This window comes from Drosophila mojavensis, unplaced genomic scaffold (genome assembly GCF_018153725.1).
Source record: "Drosophila mojavensis isolate 15081-1352.22 unplaced genomic scaffold, ASM1815372v1 contig_136, whole genome shotgun sequence".
Classification (NCBI taxonomy): Eukaryota; Metazoa; Arthropoda; class Insecta; order Diptera; family Drosophilidae; genus Drosophila; species Drosophila mojavensis.
In genome coordinates this window covers 3,138,866-3,159,821 of record NW_025318667.1, presented here as the reverse complement: position 1 = coordinate 3,159,821, position 20,956 = coordinate 3,138,866, and the positions used below count along the sequence as shown (strand labels likewise).

The following is a 20,956-nucleotide window of genomic DNA, read 5'->3' as shown; positions in this document are numbered from 1 at the left end:
AAATTGGCATTGCCGAAACCCGGGATTGAACCGGGGACCTTTAGATCTTCAGTCTAACGCTCTCCCAACTGAGCTATTTCGGCGCTGAGAACTCCGGCCGCCAAACGCAACGACTTGCTTAGTGAGTCATGAGGTGGGATACCTACCTGACAGTGCAGAGTAGTTCAATGACGTATGTAGCTAATTAAAAATGTGTGTAAGGGAGAGAGAGGAGCGGCAACAACAAAATCCGTTTGATGAACTGTGAAATAAAGTGAACCCATTTCTGCGGTTTTTTTGCAGTTTGTTATAAAAAAATTTTGTTGGCTTAATTTTTTTATTGCTGTTACGCTTTAGTCATTTATTAGCGCATTTGGGGGCTACGCCCGTTAAAAATTCCTTCGGCTAATTGAATTGTTATTAAGGTGAAGCGGAAAGGATTGGAGACCGAAATGTTCCATGCTCAATCGATATAACCATTGAGCCAAACGAGTTCAACTGATGGACCAGCCTCCTCTTACTTGGCAGCGACCCTCGACAAGGAAACGATAATTGGCGAGCTCTTCACGGATCGTCAAATATATGTATATATGTATATCTCGAATATTATCATGGAATCGTTGGCCAGAGATAATACGTGAATGTATATATGTATACATTTATATTTACGTATATATTTGGGTAATTATATACATGCTTTTTCACATTCATGATTCATGCCTAAATGCAGGTGTTTAAAGCGCTCAACTTAATGCAGCTGAGATAGACTTACAGTGAGAAACAGAGATATGGAGAGACAAAGATGGAGATAACAGCTGATTTAGTGTGTCAAATAGCTCGCTAAAGAGGATAGAAGAGAAATAGATAAAACCTTTTAGGTGATTTTAATAAAAAAACTAATAAATTCTAAAACATATGTATGTGTACTATTTATAATAATGTAAATATATGAAGTATATCATATATAACTTATCGCCTATACTAAAAACCTATTCAATCTATCGATAAGGTACATATATAGTCAATCTGTGATCTTCCTAAGTTTCATTCTTCCGTATTCTTTCATCTATCTACCATATATTATGTTATATCTACCCTCTACGTTTTATTTGCCATCTACCAAATTTAATCTTTTATATTACATATTCCATCTTTGAGCGTACATCTTCTATTTTTCATCTCCATTGCTCCATCTGCCATCTTGTATTACGTCTTTCCTATCTTCCATATATTATCTTTTATCTCTTATCTATCACATTCCATCTCCTATGTATCTCCCCTCTTCAATCTTTCATCCTCATAGCTTCTCTTCATCTCTGAATGGACTGGACTTTGGGTAAGGGTATTCTATATGAAGGTATTGTAGTATAGAAACAGCTTGAGCTTTGCCTTGAAAATCGCTCAACCAAAACTTACAACCAAAAGCCACCCACAGCGTCAACGCCCCACCTAGAACCAAACTGGTTCCGTTCTTGACGTCACGTAGCGCAACTAAAGCTACAAATATATATGTACATAAATATGCTATAAGAATATACAAATCAAATTAGCTTAAGATCTGCTCAAGAAAAGCACTCAAAAACCTTCCAACACCTGCACAAAAAATAGACAATAATAAAAAGAAGTTGAAAAAAAAACTTGGATTCGTCCATTCGGAACCAGTTTTCTGTCTTTTGTCGGCGATCTTGAGAGTTTTGTCTGAGTCAGACTCGGAGTCGGAGTAGGAGTTGAAGTCAGGGGCTAACAGTGCTGCAATTTAAAGTACATTCCTTCCACCTCTAAAAAGAATAGGAAGAAGCAAAACAACAAAATTATCTGTCAGAGAGCAGTAAAAAAAACTGGATTTGATTTGCCCTTGCGTTGGGTTACCATTACCAGGACCTGTGCGCTACAGCAGCTAGAGTCCATTGGACTCTAGGCGAACTAGTTTTTTCCATTTTACTCATTTGGCTAAATTTTATATAATATTAGTTTTTTTTTTTTTTTTATGTGTATATAAATAAATTGTAAAATAGAATTGGGAAAAAATATTGCTGCCTGCCGAAACCCGGGATTGAACCGGGGACCTTTAGATCTTCAGTCTAACGCTCTCCCAACTGAGCTATTTCGGCGATATGGCTTGCGACGATTTAAGCGTTTTGCAAGTGAGCTAAGCTCTCTCTCTCTCTCTCTCTCTCTCTCTCTCTCTCTCTCTTTTTCAAGTGCAGTCCTTAGAGCATACACCAAAATTTTTAAGCAAATATACACAACATACACATGTGCACATATACACAACTCTTCACACACACACACACACACGTGTAGAAATAGTGATGCTCACTGCTTAGAACCATAAACTATCCTACAAGGGTATTTGCAATTCTTCGCATTGCCTTTGGCTGCTTCCTTTTACGTTTTCTACTTCTCCGCATGCCGCTTGTTATTTTTAACGACTTCTGCGAAAGTCGAGCAATGGATTAACTGTGCAGGAAGGGGGTGGGGATGGGCGTGTTAGCACGATCAACAACTGCATATACGGAAACCTCAAAAATCACAGCAACATCATAATAATGAGCATCATGATGTCGATGCTGCTGATGATGATGATTCAGCCGAAGTTGTTGTTGTTGTTGTTGTTGATCTGAAGCTAAGATGGGGGAATTACGACGAGCAGGTGACGACAATGGCGCGTGGTTTTTACACAGTCTACGAAATTGAACTGGTTTTTGCATTTTTCCCTTTTTTGAATTGTTGTTGCATTTTTGATTTGTTTTGTTTTTTTAATAAATTTGCAATTTGTTTGCGTTATGAGCAGTTGACAAACAGCTAACAAAATGTAGTCCAAAAAAAAAGAACAAATTGAGCCGAAATATAAAATATTTTCGTATTCATTTCGCCTGAGAATTAATGCTTGCGATTTGCACAATTTTGTTGTTGGGTGTTGTTTTTGCTTATCTTTGCGATCTCTCGGCTATTAAGAGAAATATTGTTATTGATCCTAACACGAGCCTTGGTTTCGGCCACCTGCACGTATTTGTCACCAGCACGAACTTATTTTGTGTTCTGTTCGTAATTATTGTATTCACTTATTTTTGTTTTCAGGAGCAGAATTCACGGCGAATCCTTTCTTGCAATTATTTGTTGTGCTTTTCGCTGCATAGCCAGCCTAGCACAAGAAAGTGCGAGAAGAACAACAATAATAGCAACAGGCGAACTAAGAGAGCGGCGCACACAAAAGCACACACGCTCTCTTCGCCGCTCGCTCTTCGCTTTGTTTCGATGTGCTGGCTGCCGCTGTCGCTGCTGCGGCGGCGGCGTTGGCTTGCAAATTTTTAGTTAGCTGTTATCGTTGTTGTTGTTGTTGCTGTTGATGTGGTTTTTTGTATTGTTAGCGAGAGCAACTGCGTCAACGTCGACGCTAGCGTCAAAGTCAACGTCAACATCAACGCTTGGGCTTGGGCGCGATTTTCCTTTTTAAAAACCGATGGCAAACGAAGCCGCGTTTTAGTTCTGTTTGCAAAACCTAGCCAATTGGACGTGGCCAAAGAGCAGGCAGACAGGCAGGCAACAGGCAATAAGAACGCGGCGTACTGTGAATAGTTTCCGTTCTTCATCTTTCGCGTGTTCTGTTTGCTTTACAACTAAAAAACTGTTAGTTGTTTTTTTTTTTTTGCTGTTGTTTTTGTTCGCGTTATCTGCGCTCGCGACATTGAAGAAAATTGTGAAAGAATCTGCAAGAAAATAAAAACATTAATTTCGATTGCGTGTTTTGTTTCAATTGTTTGTGTTTCAATTGAAAATCATTTAAAAACAATTAAAAACATTTTTTTTTGTGTGTCAGTGCCAACAAGAACAACAACAATAAATCAACTAGAGCCATATATAACATGTAAGAATTTATTTATTATGCATAATATGTATGTAAAAAAAAATCCAAGTTTTAAATACATACATATATATATCTGTAATCGCGCTAAAAAACTTGCCGAGAATTGAGGTTAGGCATACATTGAAAAGAAAATAAATAAAAAAAGCTCAGCTAGTGAACCGTTAAAAGCTAATTGAAGATCAAACTGCAGCACATCTGCTTAGCTCGAAATTCAAGTTACGATTCACGAATCGGAGTTGCGAGCTGCACAGATGAGATTCCAATTAGAAAATACATTTACGGCGAATTCAAATTTGTTTATTTTCTCTCTAATTTCAAATTAAGTCTAAAAGTTCATTGAAACAAGCTGTACAGAACTTTATTTTGCAAGTTTTTTTTTTGCTTTTAAATATGGAATTTTTATGATAAAAGAAATATATATACATACATATACACATATGTATATAAAATTTGTGGTCAATATACTTGTTTCCGAATACATATGTATGTATATTACTAGAATAAATAAAAATATGTTAATGAGTCTAAAACTTGTTCTATTTCATATTTATTTATATAGTTTTCGAATTTATTTCGAATGTGGGAAAATTTTTGTTGACAAGACTGGGGCTCTGTGCTAAGGTTGAATAAAACATTAATTTAATCAGAAAAGATTGAAGTCTCTAGCTTCAAATGTGTTCGGACAGCTCAACTCAGCTCGTTGCCCTGATCAAGAACATACTTTATAGGGACTGCCACGCCTCCTTCTGTCTGGTACATACATTTTAATAAAGCCATTTTACCCTGATTTCACATTTACAATGGGTTCAGGCAATGTAATGAAAATTAAGCAAAAGGAAAAAGCGAATTGGAATGAATTAAGATACACAATCTTGTTGGAAGTCCAATTGGAACAACACAGCCTCGATATGAAATAGCACTTAAACGAACAAATAAAAACTAAACGCAATTTGTTCAATTGGCTTTACAACATTTGCAAAGAAGCAACAAAAACAAAAGCAAAATCAAAAGTCAACAAAAAATACTCAACAAAAAAAAAAAAAAAAAACTAATAACGAGAGACAAAGATCGAGAGTCAATCATATGGAAACAAGGCGTTACTAAATAGTTGACAAATTTCAACTAATATTGACAAGCGTCTGCTTATCAGCGGAAGCTGCGAAAAACGAGGAGGAAAAAAACAAAAGCAAACCTTAATAATGAAATAGAAGACTGAAAACTTATTGGAACAACTACGAAGAAGATTGCAGACGGACGTGAACGACTTGATCATACCCGTTCTGGGTTAACAAAATTTATGTTTTTTAATTTGTCATGCCATAAATGGACTTTAACTATGTCAGTCTGGGTATAGAATGATATATAATACAGCATTAGAGGAGTATCTGTGTAAAAAACAGTCAAGATCATCACCCATGTTAACAAACAGCTTACAGATAAACCAATATACTTTCTATAACACCACATGAACGAGTATGCATAAACTTGTCTATAAAAATTTCGATAATTTAACTGTGAATAAACTCAAGTTTATGCTCTTACACCCACACTCACACAGAGCAATTCTATATGGTAACAAGAAAGATGTAATTGAGGTGGGCAACAAAGTTGGCTCGTCACGAATTTATCGATAGCTCAACACGTGGAGATTTTACAACCTCGTTGCATAACTGTGAATGCATTTGATTAACATTGGATTCATAATTTATAATTTTGTAAAACATTGTGTGAAGTGAAAGTCAGGCTTAATTTTTAAATTGCTAATCAGAAGAGTTGAGAATCGTGTGATAATTGATGCATTCGATAACAATAATTGACGGCATCAGTTGATTGATTGACATGAAATGTCTTACATAACAAGACATCGATTTTTATCGACAATTAAAAACTATAAATGCATGCCAATAAATGGAATTATATAGAAATCGAGAACAGCAGATAGTTGTCCAGGTTATCGATAACAGTAACCGTATTAATCGAGTACAAATTACGTTTGGAAGGATAATTCTGATCATGACAAGGATCGATATGAATATCAATATCGATGACATCAAACTTAATCTCTGCAATGATGATTCAGACTAAAATTCAGGTGATATATGTATGTATGTATTTATGTATGTATATATGACAGAGAGGCGTTCTCCATTTAGATGATTGCGATGATTTATTAGAAAGGCAAAGACAATTAGATTAGTAAGATGTAATATCTGGATTATGGGCTCTAATTGAGCTGACAAATTGTTTTGAATAAAAAAAATGACAGCAACTGCATTCCTCACGGCTCAGCTTAGGTCGGCTCGGCTGGGCTCTGTAATTGCGATCGGAGAGATATCAAGTGACATTCAATTAGTCGAACCTTTTACTTTTCCCAGTAGTTAACTATAATGATCCAGCTCATTAGAAAATTGGATGTCTAATTGTTAGCTCGACTCATTCACCAGGTGCTACGATCCGGTTCGGAATTCCTAATTATAATATCTATATAGATATATATGTAAATGTATATGTCTCAATATACATATTTACAATAATATATGGCATTTACCGATAATTTATTGACCCGTTCGTGCAGCTGTTCGACTTGATGCAGTCCATGGGATCTGCATTCTAAGCTTAGTGCTAGATCTAAGCAATCATACTATAATTAAGTGTAATTAATGTCTTTTTTGCTCGCCAATGTGCTCGACTTCTTTGTAAAGAAGTTCATACACTAGTTTCCTTAGCTGCTAATGTGACCTATGCGAACTCAGCCTCTGCTTGATCTCGAGCTATAGAACTTGGATTAGATATAGGTGATTATAATAATAAAGAAAAGAAAGATTTTTATACCAGTATATAGTTGAAGAGGGTATAGTATAATGTTCAGCCTTTAGATTTTAAGTTCAAGGAAACTAACAAAATTGAAAAAGAAAAGAAGTCCTGCCGAAACCCGGGATTGAACCGGGGACCTTTAGATCTTCAGTCTAACGCTCTCCCAACTGAGCTATTTCGGCACCTGCTGTTGAGTACTTGACACATGAAGAGCAATGCAATGGAATGTCATGTGAACATACCTTTGTATATCATATATATGCTTGAGCTATTTATGCTCTGTAGAGTAGAAAAAGTCTCTTAGAATAGACTGCGCTTATCACTAAGCTTTATATATGACGCACATGTGTTAACTATCAAAATTTAGCAAACTGTATTATATATATAAATATATAGAGATATACTTATACTTTTTTCGTAACATTTCTATAGGTAGAGTATTATAAGGTCTGCTAGTATATATACTTACTGTATATTGTTTTAGTATATAGTATATTCTTTTCCATATTTTATTTCCTCATTCAAATTGAGTTTCAAGATCAACTAGGCTCATTAGTTGATCAATTCAAAATGAAATATCAATCGACTCTCAATCGAATTGTAGTTCATGAACTGGATCGTTCTTCGCGGCAATGCTCATTCATAGAGTATTCGGAATTTGGCTTTATGAAAATTCATTAGAGTTCTTGTGTTTTTGTTGCCTGTCGTTCGCCTTGATTTGCATTTGTGGAACATGGGCAGACGTCGTAATTGCCCCGTAATTCGGGTTATACAGATATACGAGAGATCGACTCGATCGACTTGAGATGCGATTAGAACTCAACAAAATATATGAATACATATTCAATGATGGGAATGACTGGCGTTTCTTGCTGCCAATGTATCATCATTATCTATTCCGATCTCCTTCTTTGCCCTCTCTCTCTCTCTCTCTCACTCTGTATTGATTTGCCATTTGGCTGAGTTTTCTGATTCAATTCTTAACTAGAAATTTATGCAAATCTCTAGCATTTAAACAATTAAACGCCCTTTAAATAAAATGTACTTTAGCTAACACATAAAAACCCGTTTAAGTATGTGTGTCTGTGTGTAAGTGTTTCGAATCTAACTAGCATATTGGCGTTGCCACGTGTTCACGACTCATTCACAATTTATGCACATCTGTTGCTCCAGCTGGTTCACTCTAAAGTTAGCTAATCTCCAGATGTACAAGCACAGATCTCTCTTAATATATAATCGCTGAGAGCTATTTATTTAGCGTTTGCATATCATTCAGGAACGTTGACTTTTTACTACTCGTTCAGATAACAGACGAGTTGTTCTAGCCAGCCTGGAAGGTAGAGAGCAGTGCTTCTATCAGTTATGAAAAAGAGAGTGGTCCCTAGCAGAGAGTTTTTAGGAAAGTGATGCTAGGCAGATCTTATGGACCTACCATGAGCATTAAAAGTGCCTTCAGACATTAGAAGCCAATATGCCTCATTTTCTCTGCTTGAACGAGTGTAAACAAGTTGCAGATCTTGCTTAGAACCTGTAGATATCTATAAGGGAAATACAAATGGTGTTTTGTCATCTGTGAAAACTAGTTTTTAGCTATACTATAGCTAAAGGGCTAAGACTGGTTTCCAGCTTAGTGAATTTATTTGAATTTAGATAAGATTAGTTATACTCGAACAATATTCGAATGAGGATCACTAAGAATCAAAGATCCCTTAGGGGTTACTATCCATGGCCACAAGTCTTTCTGCTCTCTTTTTCAGCTAATACAACTTAATAATATATCAATTAATAATGGAATTTAACACCTGTTCAGATAGTGAAATCACTTGTATAGGATATGTAAATGAATAATGCAAATATGGTCAAATGGCCGGGTATCAGGCACCAGATCGAGCTGCGGTTCAAGTACGGACATATGTAGCTAACTGCACGCGGCCATGACACATTTGTTTCTTATTTCTTGACATCGGTGCTTTTTCCGGTTTTTGTTTTTTTCGTTACACAACAGCCGCGCATGTCACCAGCTGTTACTGACCATGCACAATAACTGAGCCGGAGATCAAGTCGCGATCATTTGTTTCTGATCAGATCTGGTCACACCAATGTAGGAATCAGAGATCAGCATGGCGATCATCCCGCGATCATTTTGTTATCTATTCAAAATTAACTACAGATCATCGAGCTGTCAGAGTTGATTAACTCAAAATCACTTTGAGACATACTCGCGATCAATTTGAGACCCAATCGCAATTCGCTCATTGTCGTATGATCAATTTACTTTCGAATTGTGATCAATACACTCTCCGAGCATCTTACGATCAAGTAGAGTGTAACTTACGATCAATTTATGATTAACAGGCGATCAAGCACTCATAAGAATCCAAAGATCAGCTAGTCAGTCTGATAGACTGCATCAACTCACGATCAACTCACGATCAACTTATGATCAAATCTCAGTCAAGCTCCACTCAGCTTGTGGCCAAAATGTAGCAAAAATTCGAAAAATATTGCGATCGATTTGCAACCAATTCGCTATCAACTATAGATCATGGTTCAAATCTCGACAAAAGGGCAATCATTTGGCGATCAATAAGACCGATCGATACGATCTGCTTGCAATGGACTTCCGAACTAGTTTCGAGTAACTGGGCGTTCACGTTCCGATCATCTGGCGATCAAGTAGACTTCAAGTAGACAGATCTTAATCAAGCTGCATTCCAGTAGCGATCAGCTAATGAACAAATTAGTGATCTACTTGTAATTTACGTACGAGCAGGTCTTTATCTGCTATCGATCAACTTACGATCAATTTGTAAACGAGTCCTACCCAAGACTCGATCAATTAGCAATCTGCTCGCGATCTAGCAACGCCCGAGCACATTTATGATTGCTCTAGCTACTGTTATTGTTTCGGAGCTGCTTTGAATAGATCTGCACTTGACAGTCGTTAGTTGACAGACGCCATTTGGCAGTTGGCAATTGGCAGTTAGCAATTGGCAGTTGGCTAAGGTGCTTAGCCATCAGGTTAGATCGCAGGTGATCAAGGCAATTGTCGCACGCAAAGCTAATTATTGACCGTTGGCTTGTTTAGTGACTGCTAATTGGCGCTGGGACACCTGCTCATCGTTTTGGTCTGTCGCGCTGATTTAATAAAGATTTATGCGCAGCTGATCGAGACTGGCCAGAGCGCCATCTGGCGTGCAAAGTGCTGCAAATTTCAGAACGTAACGAAATAAATATGAATTTACAATTGTAATTTGTTGCCGCTGTACCTGTAGCTGTTGCTGTTGCTACTGCGGCATATTTGCATTTGCATGCAACGTTGTCGCATTACTTAAGCATGCCACGCCTCTGCCCCCTTCACACTACTGTGTAGCCGCCCACCTCTTGATACAATGGCTAAGTAGCCGACGCCGGTTAACCTTGACTGCGGTTACAATCCGAGCAGGGGCTACGCTGGAGCTCCCAGGGGTGGGGGGGTCTGCAGGGGCTGCTGAAGCTTTGTTCAGAATCAATGCTAAGCCACATTTTTGTAGCCAAGTTAATAAAGCAATACGTTGAGCTAATCGCCCCGTCTGAGCGACAGTCGCTATGTGGTTAAAGTTTTTTTTCGAAAGACAGCGAAAAAATAAAAGCCCCAATTAACGTCTGAATGGGGCGTGGACTGAAGGAAATGCTAGACGTTGACCAGATGCGAGCGTGACTCAGCGAAGTGTGTGAGATAAATATGAATAATATAAGTGATATACATATACATATATAGGCAGCGCGATTTTAGATGGGGAAAACCGACCAATAGCCAGTTCTGGCTGTCTAAAACTGAGAGACGCTGGGAAATTTAGAGACTGGCATCTACAGCTATCTTGTGGTTCTAGTTTAAAGAAGATGATGAGGCAGAAGTAGCAAATGAAGAGCCATAATTCTAGACGTAGCATATAGAAAGAATGTTGATAAAGGGCAGAAAATACTTGAGGCAAAGCAGAAACAAAAAACTTCAATGCAAAGTCTTTACATGCTTCGGTTTTAGATCAGAAATGTAAAGCTTATGGAGTGAAAACTTCAGCTTGATGTATGAAATACATAGACCAAGAAAAGATGTTACAAAGAGACATGTACAGAGAGCAGAAAAAAGTATAGAGTGAGAGAAAACACAGCTCTAAGAAAGTAGAAAAACCTCATTATAGTCAACTCAAGTCCAATGTTCTAAGTACTTAGATTAAGAGACAAACAAACATATATAAAGTAGGTTACAAATTGTTTTCCCTAGCAATACTAAGATCCAGTCAGAGATCTATAACTAAAAACTTTATTGTATAGAAGCTCTAGAGCTGGACTTGAAGTCGATGAAGAATTGTAGTGGGTAGCTTCCATTAGATTACATTAGAGAAGATGTAAAAATACAGAGCTAGGCAGCATTTTAAATATATAGATATCTAACTATCTAGATAAGAAATAATTAGAAAAAAAAAACAAAGTTCTAGATTTTTAGATAAAATATAAATTTCCAGGTAGTTCAATATAATATTACAATATTTTTAATAATTTCCATGTAAGTTTATATCAAACCGCTAGCTACGATATTACAGGGTATTAATTGATAGTGAAAGTGAATGCTTTATGCGTTTGCTTTCGCCTTCAGACTAACTAAATATATATATATCTATGAACTTGTTTGGGCTTTCAGAATAGAATGCATTGGTCGCTGATCTATGTCCGTATCCGTGCACTTGGTCCAATCTTGTCACGAATAGACATTCATCTAAATTTGCCCAGTCTCGCAATTGGCGCGCATGACTTGACTTCACTTGACTCGGCTTGGGGCTGTTGTATGTGGCATTGCGTGCGCCTCAGCTGTGGGCGAATGTTACATCAGATACATCGTCGATTAATCGATCCGAGAACGAATCAACATTCCGCGAAAAGTATTAGACTAAGATGTGGCTAGACTTCGACTTATGTACTGTTAATAAATTCCAAAACAGTTGTGCTTTGATTTGGATAAATTTAGAAATGCACTCAATTGATCGATATTGATCGATAACGCAATTTCTTATAAACAAACACAATTGAATTTGGACTGCTATGAATATAAAATATATCTCATACTGGTTTGGACCATTAATTCTTTTTACAGCACATATAGCTAGCCCAGTTTCCCTCTCATAAAATTAGTTAACAACTATTTTAGTCAGTTGTAAATTACTCCAAATGGTCTATAAACTGTCTGCGCCTACTAAAAACTCAGGCTAATAAAATTTTATTGCTACTCTTATGTAAATATGTAGTAATTAGGATTTTTATGCTTGGAGTGTGCTGAACAACAATTACAGAATAGAATATATGTAAAAAGAAATCTAAATTAATGATATGATATAAAAATTGCATAAAAAATGCATTATTAATTAAAGTGGAAGCTAATTAAATGCAAATGCTATGCCAAGTAGAATATTAAAATTGAGTTAGGCTTAAGCAATTCTAATTACAATTTGAGTTACAATTGTTTGCATTGTAAGACCCAAGTGCGAGCTCCTTTGCGAACTAAGACTGCTCTAGTCGATCAATTTAATCAGTTATGGGGGTTACTTAACTGTTGCTTAATGGGGAGTATATATAATCTAACTTTACTTCGATAGTCTTGAAGCTTGACCAAGCTAAAATATCGATTTTGATCGATGGTAAAATCTATTGAAATGACAGAGATGAATATATATATATATAAAGAGTTTTCCGTCATGAGATGTAGGGTATACGAATCAAACTGCATTCAAATGCCCGACTAACTTCCCTTGTCCACGCCACAAAATCGCAGCAGTCAAACGTCTAGCTATGAAATTAGTTGAAGAATAAATTTAACACTAGCATTTAACATGAACATTAACATTTAACGCTTGAATGCATTTGAAAATAAAGTTCGCTGCGGCGCATGCATAACTGCACACGCAACAAGCAGCTGCGCTTGGCCTTGGCAAAGAAAGCCAAACGCGGCGAATTGGCAAATGCGGCGAGTCACGCATTCGCCTGCGCGCCACACACTGATTCGCGGGCTGATCTGGAGTTGGCTGCAGTCTTGACATTGAAACTTGACAGCTTGTAATGCCACACGCCATGTCATATCTCTCATAGCCATGGGGTAGCTTGACTTTGTCAAGACTTTTGTCAGATAACCTTATAGATATTTGAAGAGTCAAAAACCGTTAAATTTACAATGAACCAGTTTAAACTGCAAGTTAAAGTTACAGTTTCTCTAAAAGAAACATCAGAGACTTCAAATGCGCATCAAGAAACGGCTGCGAAACCTGTTTAGATACGTTTCGATATTACCCCTCAGTAATGCCCACATGGCATTAGTTGAGGAGGGTACACGAACCGTGTTAGAGCGTCCACTCTTCAGACGTTTATCATGTGACTAGGTGAGCGCGCGCGCGTGGACGAACTTAAAAAGAGCTTAGCGTATTTATGAGCTAATCGAAACGGGTATTTCGCTAAAGATTGTTAAACACTTTGTTTTTGGGTAAGACCCATTAAAGAGACAAAATTTCAATGACAATTGCGTTACAGCTGACTTTGTTTCAGATGCTCGTTGCGCGGCGAAGCTAATCAAAAACTATGCTCAAAATCTTGGCCAATGGACTTGGTTGTCGCTCCGCTCAGCATCCGCATTCTTAACGTCTCTGTATCTAGGTATCTTTGTCTGTGTATCTGATAGATACACTTAGCATAGCTGAGCTACACAGCAACAATGGCCGTGTCGCTGCCCAGATACACTTTGCGATTAGCCGCTCATTTCGTTCCTTCGTCTTTGCCCTTTGTCGACCTTGGCAGCAGTCAATCAGCAGCGGCTAAATGTAAAAGATACTTTTTTCTCGCCTTCCACTACTTCGTCTACAGATACATTTTGTTGCTTGCATCCGAGAGATACCGACAACATGGCAGGCAAATTAGCCAAACAACTTGATTGATTAAAGTCCACCGCAAAAAAAAGAGCCAAAAAAGGCGAGCAAGTATAAAAAGTAAATTCTTTAGACATAAATTTGACTGTCGTCTGTGTGAGTGTGTGTGTTTGTGTAAATCTGTTTGCAGTTGTCTTAATGGCATAAATGAGAATTGATTTGGACAGCATTTGGCAGAAAGCGAAATACTTTGAAGGGGCGTTTTGTTTTATTGACGGACTTAGCCTTGACATTGAACTATGCAGAGTTTACAAACGATACCCTGTACAGAAACTGACCAGTATGGGGTATGACCAAGCAATAGCAATGCGCATATATACAAAATTCGATAGGGGATATAAGAAAATAAACAAACAACCAAACAACATCCTAGACTCTAGCCTAGAAAGCACTTGGAGCTATTTACAGGGTATTTCAAGGTATACAAGAGTAATATATGCATTCCACCTGAAATCAAATTCAGTATACAATTGTTTTTGTTTTTTTTTTTTTTATTGGCTACAGGGTATTTCCTATTTGGTGTTTTCCCTATTTGGTCTTTGTGTGGAGATTAACAAACTTCCGACTCATAAATCATAAACGTTGCTTTGTTTAATGCCTTCAAGTAGAGCCCCATACGAATGCCTCACACACCTTTCACAATTCTGATCAAACAAATGACTAAATATATAGTATATCATAGAAATATGTATATAAATATGTTGTCGATGTATGTATGTATGAAGTACAGTCAAAAATATTTGAAACAGGAAACTATTTGGCTATTAATAGGAATATGTATCTCTCTGTTTAAGTCAGGTTTTGTTTTCTGTTCCGAGTTCAAATTGAGTTTAGCCTATGTGGGGGCCAACTAACTTTTAAAGGACCAATAGGAACTTCGCTGGACACGCCCAGCTAGCAATATCTGCATATACGTATTTGGCTGTTCGTTAGTTTGTCTGCTCATGCTTCTATTTATTCCTCTGCCTCTTTTCCCTGTTCGTCCATCTGCTTCATCGTACGTCCATCCATCATCGGATCGTATGCCTGTCCATCTGTCTGTTCCATTGTCTCTTCAGTCTGACAAAGCGTAGACTTAATGTCTGAAATATTCACACGTCTGCTCGAGTCGTCTTCGGTATATACGAAGCACGTGGTAAATCCGTAATTTCTATATCTTTACCAATAGAAACTAGACACTCAAGAGCGTAAATATACATATACGAGTATACTACTACTACTACTACTACTACTACTCTCGGATATAATGTCAAGGCTATAGAGCGACTCTTATTTGGGGAGCGTGATAGTTTTATAGCTATTACCCGATCAAAATGGACAAGTGCCTTACCGCTGATGGCCTTCTTGAGAGATTAGCTTAAAATGTAATGCTCACGTCCAGTACGCCCAGTGGGCGGGGCAAACGTCAATAAGCTGTGACCTTCATTAGAGATATACTTGAACTATGCTTATATATACTAAGACCTATAAATGCATATATGTAAACAATATATTTTTATACACTTTGAACCTATACCCATACCTATTCAACCATATCCATTGAAAATGGGAAATCAGGGAATTTTATTTTTCAAATGTTTGTATATATAGCGTGGATATCAAGTTTATCTCCAAAAATCGATAACTCACTCTTCCCGTTATTTTTTATCGAATAAAAACATTATTGAAAATAAGCTATTTAATTATATCTCCAATATCTTTAGAGCTAGAGTCGCCAAATTTTATATGTAAATTCATGTGTACTTTATAGAATTTCGATTTTTGTTATAATTCCCCCCCACCCCAATATCCACACCCTCATCACTAAATTTGTAGAGAGTTGTGCCCTGACAAATACACGAATTTTAATGATACAAAAACAATCTATCTAATTTCATGAAGAAAGTACATCCACAAGAAAAGTTATCGAGCAATTAAGTTCCTATAGTAAGCGTGTGTGCCTATATGTGTCTGTGAGTGTGTGTGTGTGTGTGTTTCTTGTGTAAGCAGAAAGACGCAAAAAATTATTGAAATATCAGTTGCTCGAAGTTCGGGGGATCTCGTAGTCGAACAGTCTCGACTACAGCTTTCTTATTTGTTATCTATAGATTGAATGGATATATGTACATATATACAAGCTTATAAACGATATTCTGTTAATGGAGGTTTTGTATAAGGAGCTCTATTAACATATTTCACAGCTGAGCTTGATATTCATAAGCCTATTTATCATCGTTATCTCCGTGTGCTCGGTAATCGCCTTTAGCTAGTTTTATTTAAACTACTCCAACTTTCAAAGCTCACTATAAAAGCTTGGCCCACAAGCTTAAATTTGCAAGCTTTGTGCTTTATGCATATCTTCGAAAGTTTCACAAGCTAAGCTTAAAAGCTTGCACAAAAGCCTTTGGGTTAGTTAATATACCCTAAATTGGTTTAGTTTACGTGATATATATATATATGTATATATACATATATATATATATATATGTATATTTATTTATATATAGGTCACACACAGCTTACGTTCCCAGGCCGTTGCTCGTAAACGACTTCACTTTCACTTCCATTCGGGCATTATTCAAGTCACGTTCTTTTCAGCAGCCTTTCGAGATCAATAAATATATGAACAACCGAACGGATCGTTTATCACGTCGAATATCGAGTCGCAAGGCTTTAATTATAATTTGTTCTGCACACTTGTCGCCGAGACAGCTCGACAGATTGTAATTAATTCCCGCTTGCTTATCATTCTATTGAAATAATGTTTCGCACAGCTAGCGCAGCCTCAAGAACTGAATAGGTTGGTCTGACAGGGGTACCGGGTATTCAAATTCAATTCAAATTCTTATCAAGTGTTTGATTTGTCGCGCGGGACTAATGGGAAAACTGTGGAAAAACAGAAACATAACCTAGGCCAAGCTTAGAGATAATAGAGAGAGGGCAAAGGGTAGTTCGCAACCAGAAAAGAGTGGACCTATAGAACTGTTCTATCTACGTATGTGATACAAGAGCAAGCGGGAGTAGAATATGCAAAGTTATACAGGACCTCGGTTCCTTAAATTCCTTGGACTTATGATGCTTGAGAACTTGTGTTCAAAAGTCCTTGATTCCCTAGGTCATAAGGTGATTGTAGCCCATAGTTCTAAAAGGTTGCTCTTAAGTCATTTAGTCTCCATTGACTAAGCTTATAAAGTTATGAGAATAAAAAAAATTGCTTAATTCTTATGGTCTTATGGTTCCTAAGCTATTAGGTCTTTAAATCTTCATATGTTGAAGTCCTCAACTCCTTATATCAAATGATACTTCGACTCCAAACACTCCAAAGTCTTTATGTCCTTGAATACCTACCCCAGGGTTCACAGCTGCTAGCTTTACCTTTACATTGGATCTTAGCTCAAATATGTATGCTCTGATTTTTAGAGCATGTGTTTGTATATCTTATGATCCTTGGGTTTCCATGTCCCCAAGTTGCTTGGATGCTTCAGATCTTAAGACTCACATATGGATTCTATATTCGATCTATCAAATCACCAACTTAATGAAAATGTTGTCTACTCTGCTCCATCCACAGATAAAACAGCCACAGGATGATACCAATTTTGAATAAACTGAGCGGCTTCTACAGCACCTATGTCCTAGGCATACTCACTATCGGCTACATCCTAGGCGAGCTGGGTCACTATCTGATCGGCGTCACGTCCAAGCAGACGGCCATTGAGCTGGACTATGGAGATCATGCCTGCCAGCAGAATAACAGTATGTTCACCAGGCACGAACTGATGACCCAGTGCTCGGACGTTAAGAACGAGAGCAGTTGCTATTCGCTGGATATGAACGGAACGGGCTATTGCGAGTGGAACTACAATGGACTGGGCATCGATTATCAGATACTGGCCGGGCCCACCTTCATATTGGTGTTCACCATTGCTGGCGTGTTCATGGGCTTTGCGGCTGATAAATACAATCGAGTGAAAATGCTGACAGTTTGCACTGTGATCTTTGGCGTTGCGATTCTGCTGCAGGGCACCGTCAAGGAGTATTGGCACTTGGTGCTGCTTCGCATGGTAATGGCGGCGGGTGAGTCTGGGTGTAATCCTCTGGCCACGGGCATTATGTCCGACATCTTTCCGGAGAACAAACGTGCCTTGGTCATGGCCATCTTCAATTGGGGCATCTATGGCGGCTACGGCATTGCCTTCCCCGTCGGTCGCTACATCACCAAGCTGAACTTCTTCGATATGGGCTGGCGTATGTGCTACTTAGGTGCCGGAGTGCTAACGATTATTGTCGCCGGACTCACGGGCACTACCCTACGGGAACCGGAACGCAAATCAATTGGCGAGGGCGATCGCACCACAGCGAGCGGCAAACCCATTTCCCTCTGGCAGGTTATCAAAAGTCCCGCCATGATTATGCTGATGATAGCCGCCTCCATACGTCACAGTGGTGGCATGACCTTTGCCTACAATGCCGATCTGTACTACAACACCTACTTCCCCGACGTGGATCTCGGCTGGTGGCTCTTCGCTGTCACCATTGGCATTGGCAGCGTGGGCGTTGTCGTCGGTGGCGTCGTCTCCGATAAGATAGTCGCCAAAATGGGCATACGTTCGCGAGCCTTTGTCCTGGCCATCAGCCAGTTGATAGCCACGCTGCCCGCCTTCGGCTCGGTCTACTTCGAACCTCTGTGGGCGATGATTACACTCGGTCTGAGCTACTTCTTTGCCGAAATGTGGTTCGGCATCGTGTTCGCAATTGTCGTTGAGATTGTCCCGTTGCGTGTGCGCTCCTCAACCATCGGCGTCTTCCTCTTCGTCATGAACAACATTGGCGGCAATTTGCCCATTCTGGTGGATCCAGTGGCCAAGGTCATCGGGTACCGCGGCTCCATCATGATCTTCTATGCGGGCTTCTATGGCATCAGTAAGTATTTGTTCATTGTTCGACTTAATTTCCTAAGCTAAATATATTTGTTCTCAAATTAGTAGGAAATTTTATACAATAAAGTAAACAAGAAAATAGTTAGATAAGAACTGACATCATCATGTAACGCAAGTGCTACGTCAGCTGTTAGGCATGTTGGCCCGACACACTTGATATAAATACTGCACAGTCTATTAATGCCCAACTGATTTATATGGTGTTACTTATTCCAATCCCATTAGGCTCTATACTTTTCCTGATCACCTGTTTCCTGCTGGATGGCAAAGCGAAGCCCAGTTCCAACGAGCAGGAATCACAGAAGACGCACCCGGATACCATCCTGAACGCACGTAATATGCACGGCCATGATAACTCCGTGTTCAGCGTGGATGAGACCCTGCCCTCGAATGGCCGCCCTGCCCAGCTGCCGCAGCATCTGCAATTGTCCAATGGCAATGGCTACGAGAAGTCACAATCGATTCATCCAAGTCACAATGGCGCCGAGAGCAGCAGACTGTAGTATTATGGAGATCTTACCTCCGTCTCCGCCTCCGACATAACATCAGATCGCGAAAAAGAGATAAATCTATTTGTGAAAGTGCTTCTAATATTTTTTTATTATTATTATGATTACTTTAATTATAAAAAAAAAAAACAATTTTTTTTTTATGTGTGTAATACTATTGATTTTATAATTTTTGTAAAAAATTAACATAGTCTTAAGTGAGAGATACAAGGTAGTGCCTTTCTATATACATATATATATAAATAAATTATAAATAAACCTGTTTTGTTAGCTCTAAAAAGAACCCTAACTCAAAATGTATTTATGGGAGGCTCACATCTTACTGAATTATGTTGGATAGAAACTTTGTTTACCCAAATGGACGGAAGTTATATTTAAATTGAAAGAACGTCCCAATTGGTTCTATGGGTTAATGATATCAAATATTACATACAAAGTTTCAGCTTTTCCCTCCCAATGCATTCCATAGTATTTCTTCAAACATTATAAAGTTGTCGCCGATCAAATTCATTTGCTTTAATCCAATTCGCCCATTCCAGACAGAAAGGGCAGCCCGCAAAGAAAACGCCAAATCAGCTTTTTTTACTGACCACGAATATGTATGTGTATACATATTAACGAACTATATGGCTTTTCGATGTACAGTGAGCCCTCGGTTAACGAACACAATTTGTTCCAGAATCTTCTTTTTTTTTATTGGTCGCTATGCAACATATTGTTCGTTAAGCGAAACGTATTTTCCCAAAAGAAAAATGTGTTCGTTATGCGAAATGTTCGTTAGCCAAGGCACCACTGGCACCCACCAAGGGTCCACTGTACTATACTTGCCACAAACGTCACATTTTATGATGACGACAGCCCGCTGAGCTTACAGTGAAACAAAAATGTTTTCGTACAGCAGCAACATTTTTCTTTGGGAGCGAATAAGACATATATATATTAAGAAAGGTACCAATGTTTATTTTATTATTATTTTATATATTAATCTTAATTTACAAAAAGAATTAGAATTAGAATTAGTGCTTAGTCTAGTAGTTGTAACTTAAAGTTTATAAAAAGACACGTTTTTGGCTCCAATAAAGTCTTTGTACAGTAAAACTAAATACTTTAAATTAATAAGACTAATTTCTCTGTGTAATCCTTATCTATTTTTGCCCATTCCTCTTTTAAAACTTCTATTAGCTTGGGTTTTGACGAATTTTTTTTTTTTTTTTTTTTTTTTTTCATTGCTTTATTTCCATAATATTATATTAGCTTAGAGCTAGCTTATTGTTTTATTTACAGAGTTTAGACTAAATTTATGTCTGATCAGCTGAGATATTTTATTTACATGTTTAGAAATAAGTTGTTAATAAATTTAGAATATAAAGGAAAATGGAGGAAAACAAAAAAAACCTTTAAATGCAACTTAGGTACTATCTTAAAACTACAAAAGAAGGCACTTAAGGCATTAACTATATATACTTTGACGAATTTTGATGCTTCCTGATATGGAGAAAACGTGTCTTTTTATTAAGTTTTAGCTATAACTACTAGACTAAGCAAGCTATAGACATAATTCTTTTTGTAAATTAAGATTAATATAAAAAATACTAAAACTGTATCAAAACATTGTTGCCTTTCTTATTACATATACATATGCCTAATTCGCTGTACGAAATCATTATTGGTACACTGTAGCTGCTCGCCTTAGATCCTCACACTACCATCTATTCCACACATATTGTATATGTGTGGAGCTACAGAATGCGAAAAGCCACACAAACATTTTGCGTTGCTCCACCACTGCAAATGAATCGCTTCGTTTCAAACACCGACAACGACTGACGGCGTCGGCGATGGCGAACAGCGACAACGTTCGTTCGTGAGTTGTCTCGCGTCATTTCGCCGTGGGTATAGCAAAGGAAGTAAAAAGAGAAG

The 20,956-nt window shown here is 37.9% G+C and overlaps 1 protein-coding gene and 3 non-coding genes across 4 annotated transcripts; 1 reads left to right on the top strand and 3 right to left on the bottom strand.

The window, feature by feature from the left end:
* Positions 1 to 10: 10 nt before the first annotated feature.
* Positions 11 to 83, bottom strand: Trnaf-gaa. Its single transcript has one exon. It is a non-coding gene; the product is annotated as a tRNA-Phe (tRNA).
* Positions 84 to 2,017: 1,934 nt separating this feature from the next.
* Trnaf-gaa lies at positions 2,018 to 2,090 on the bottom strand. Its single transcript has one exon. It is a non-coding gene; the product is annotated as a tRNA-Phe (tRNA).
* Positions 2,091 to 3,465: 1,375 nt separating this feature from the next.
* LOC6585451 (putative metabolite transport protein HI_1104) lies at positions 3,466 to 19,325 on the top strand. Its single transcript, XM_002011043.4, has 3 exons — positions 3,466 to 3,847; positions 17,159 to 18,510; positions 18,753 to 19,325. The coding sequence occupies exons 2-3, from the start codon at positions 17,175 to 17,177 to the stop codon at positions 19,028 to 19,030; spliced, it is 1,614 nt and encodes a 537-aa protein (XP_002011079.1). The 5' UTR covers positions 3,466 to 3,847; positions 17,159 to 17,174; the 3' UTR covers positions 19,031 to 19,325.
* On the bottom strand, positions 6,771 to 6,843 carry Trnaf-gaa. Its single transcript has one exon. It is a non-coding gene; the product is annotated as a tRNA-Phe (tRNA).
* Positions 19,326 to 20,956: the final 1,631 nt, after the last annotated feature.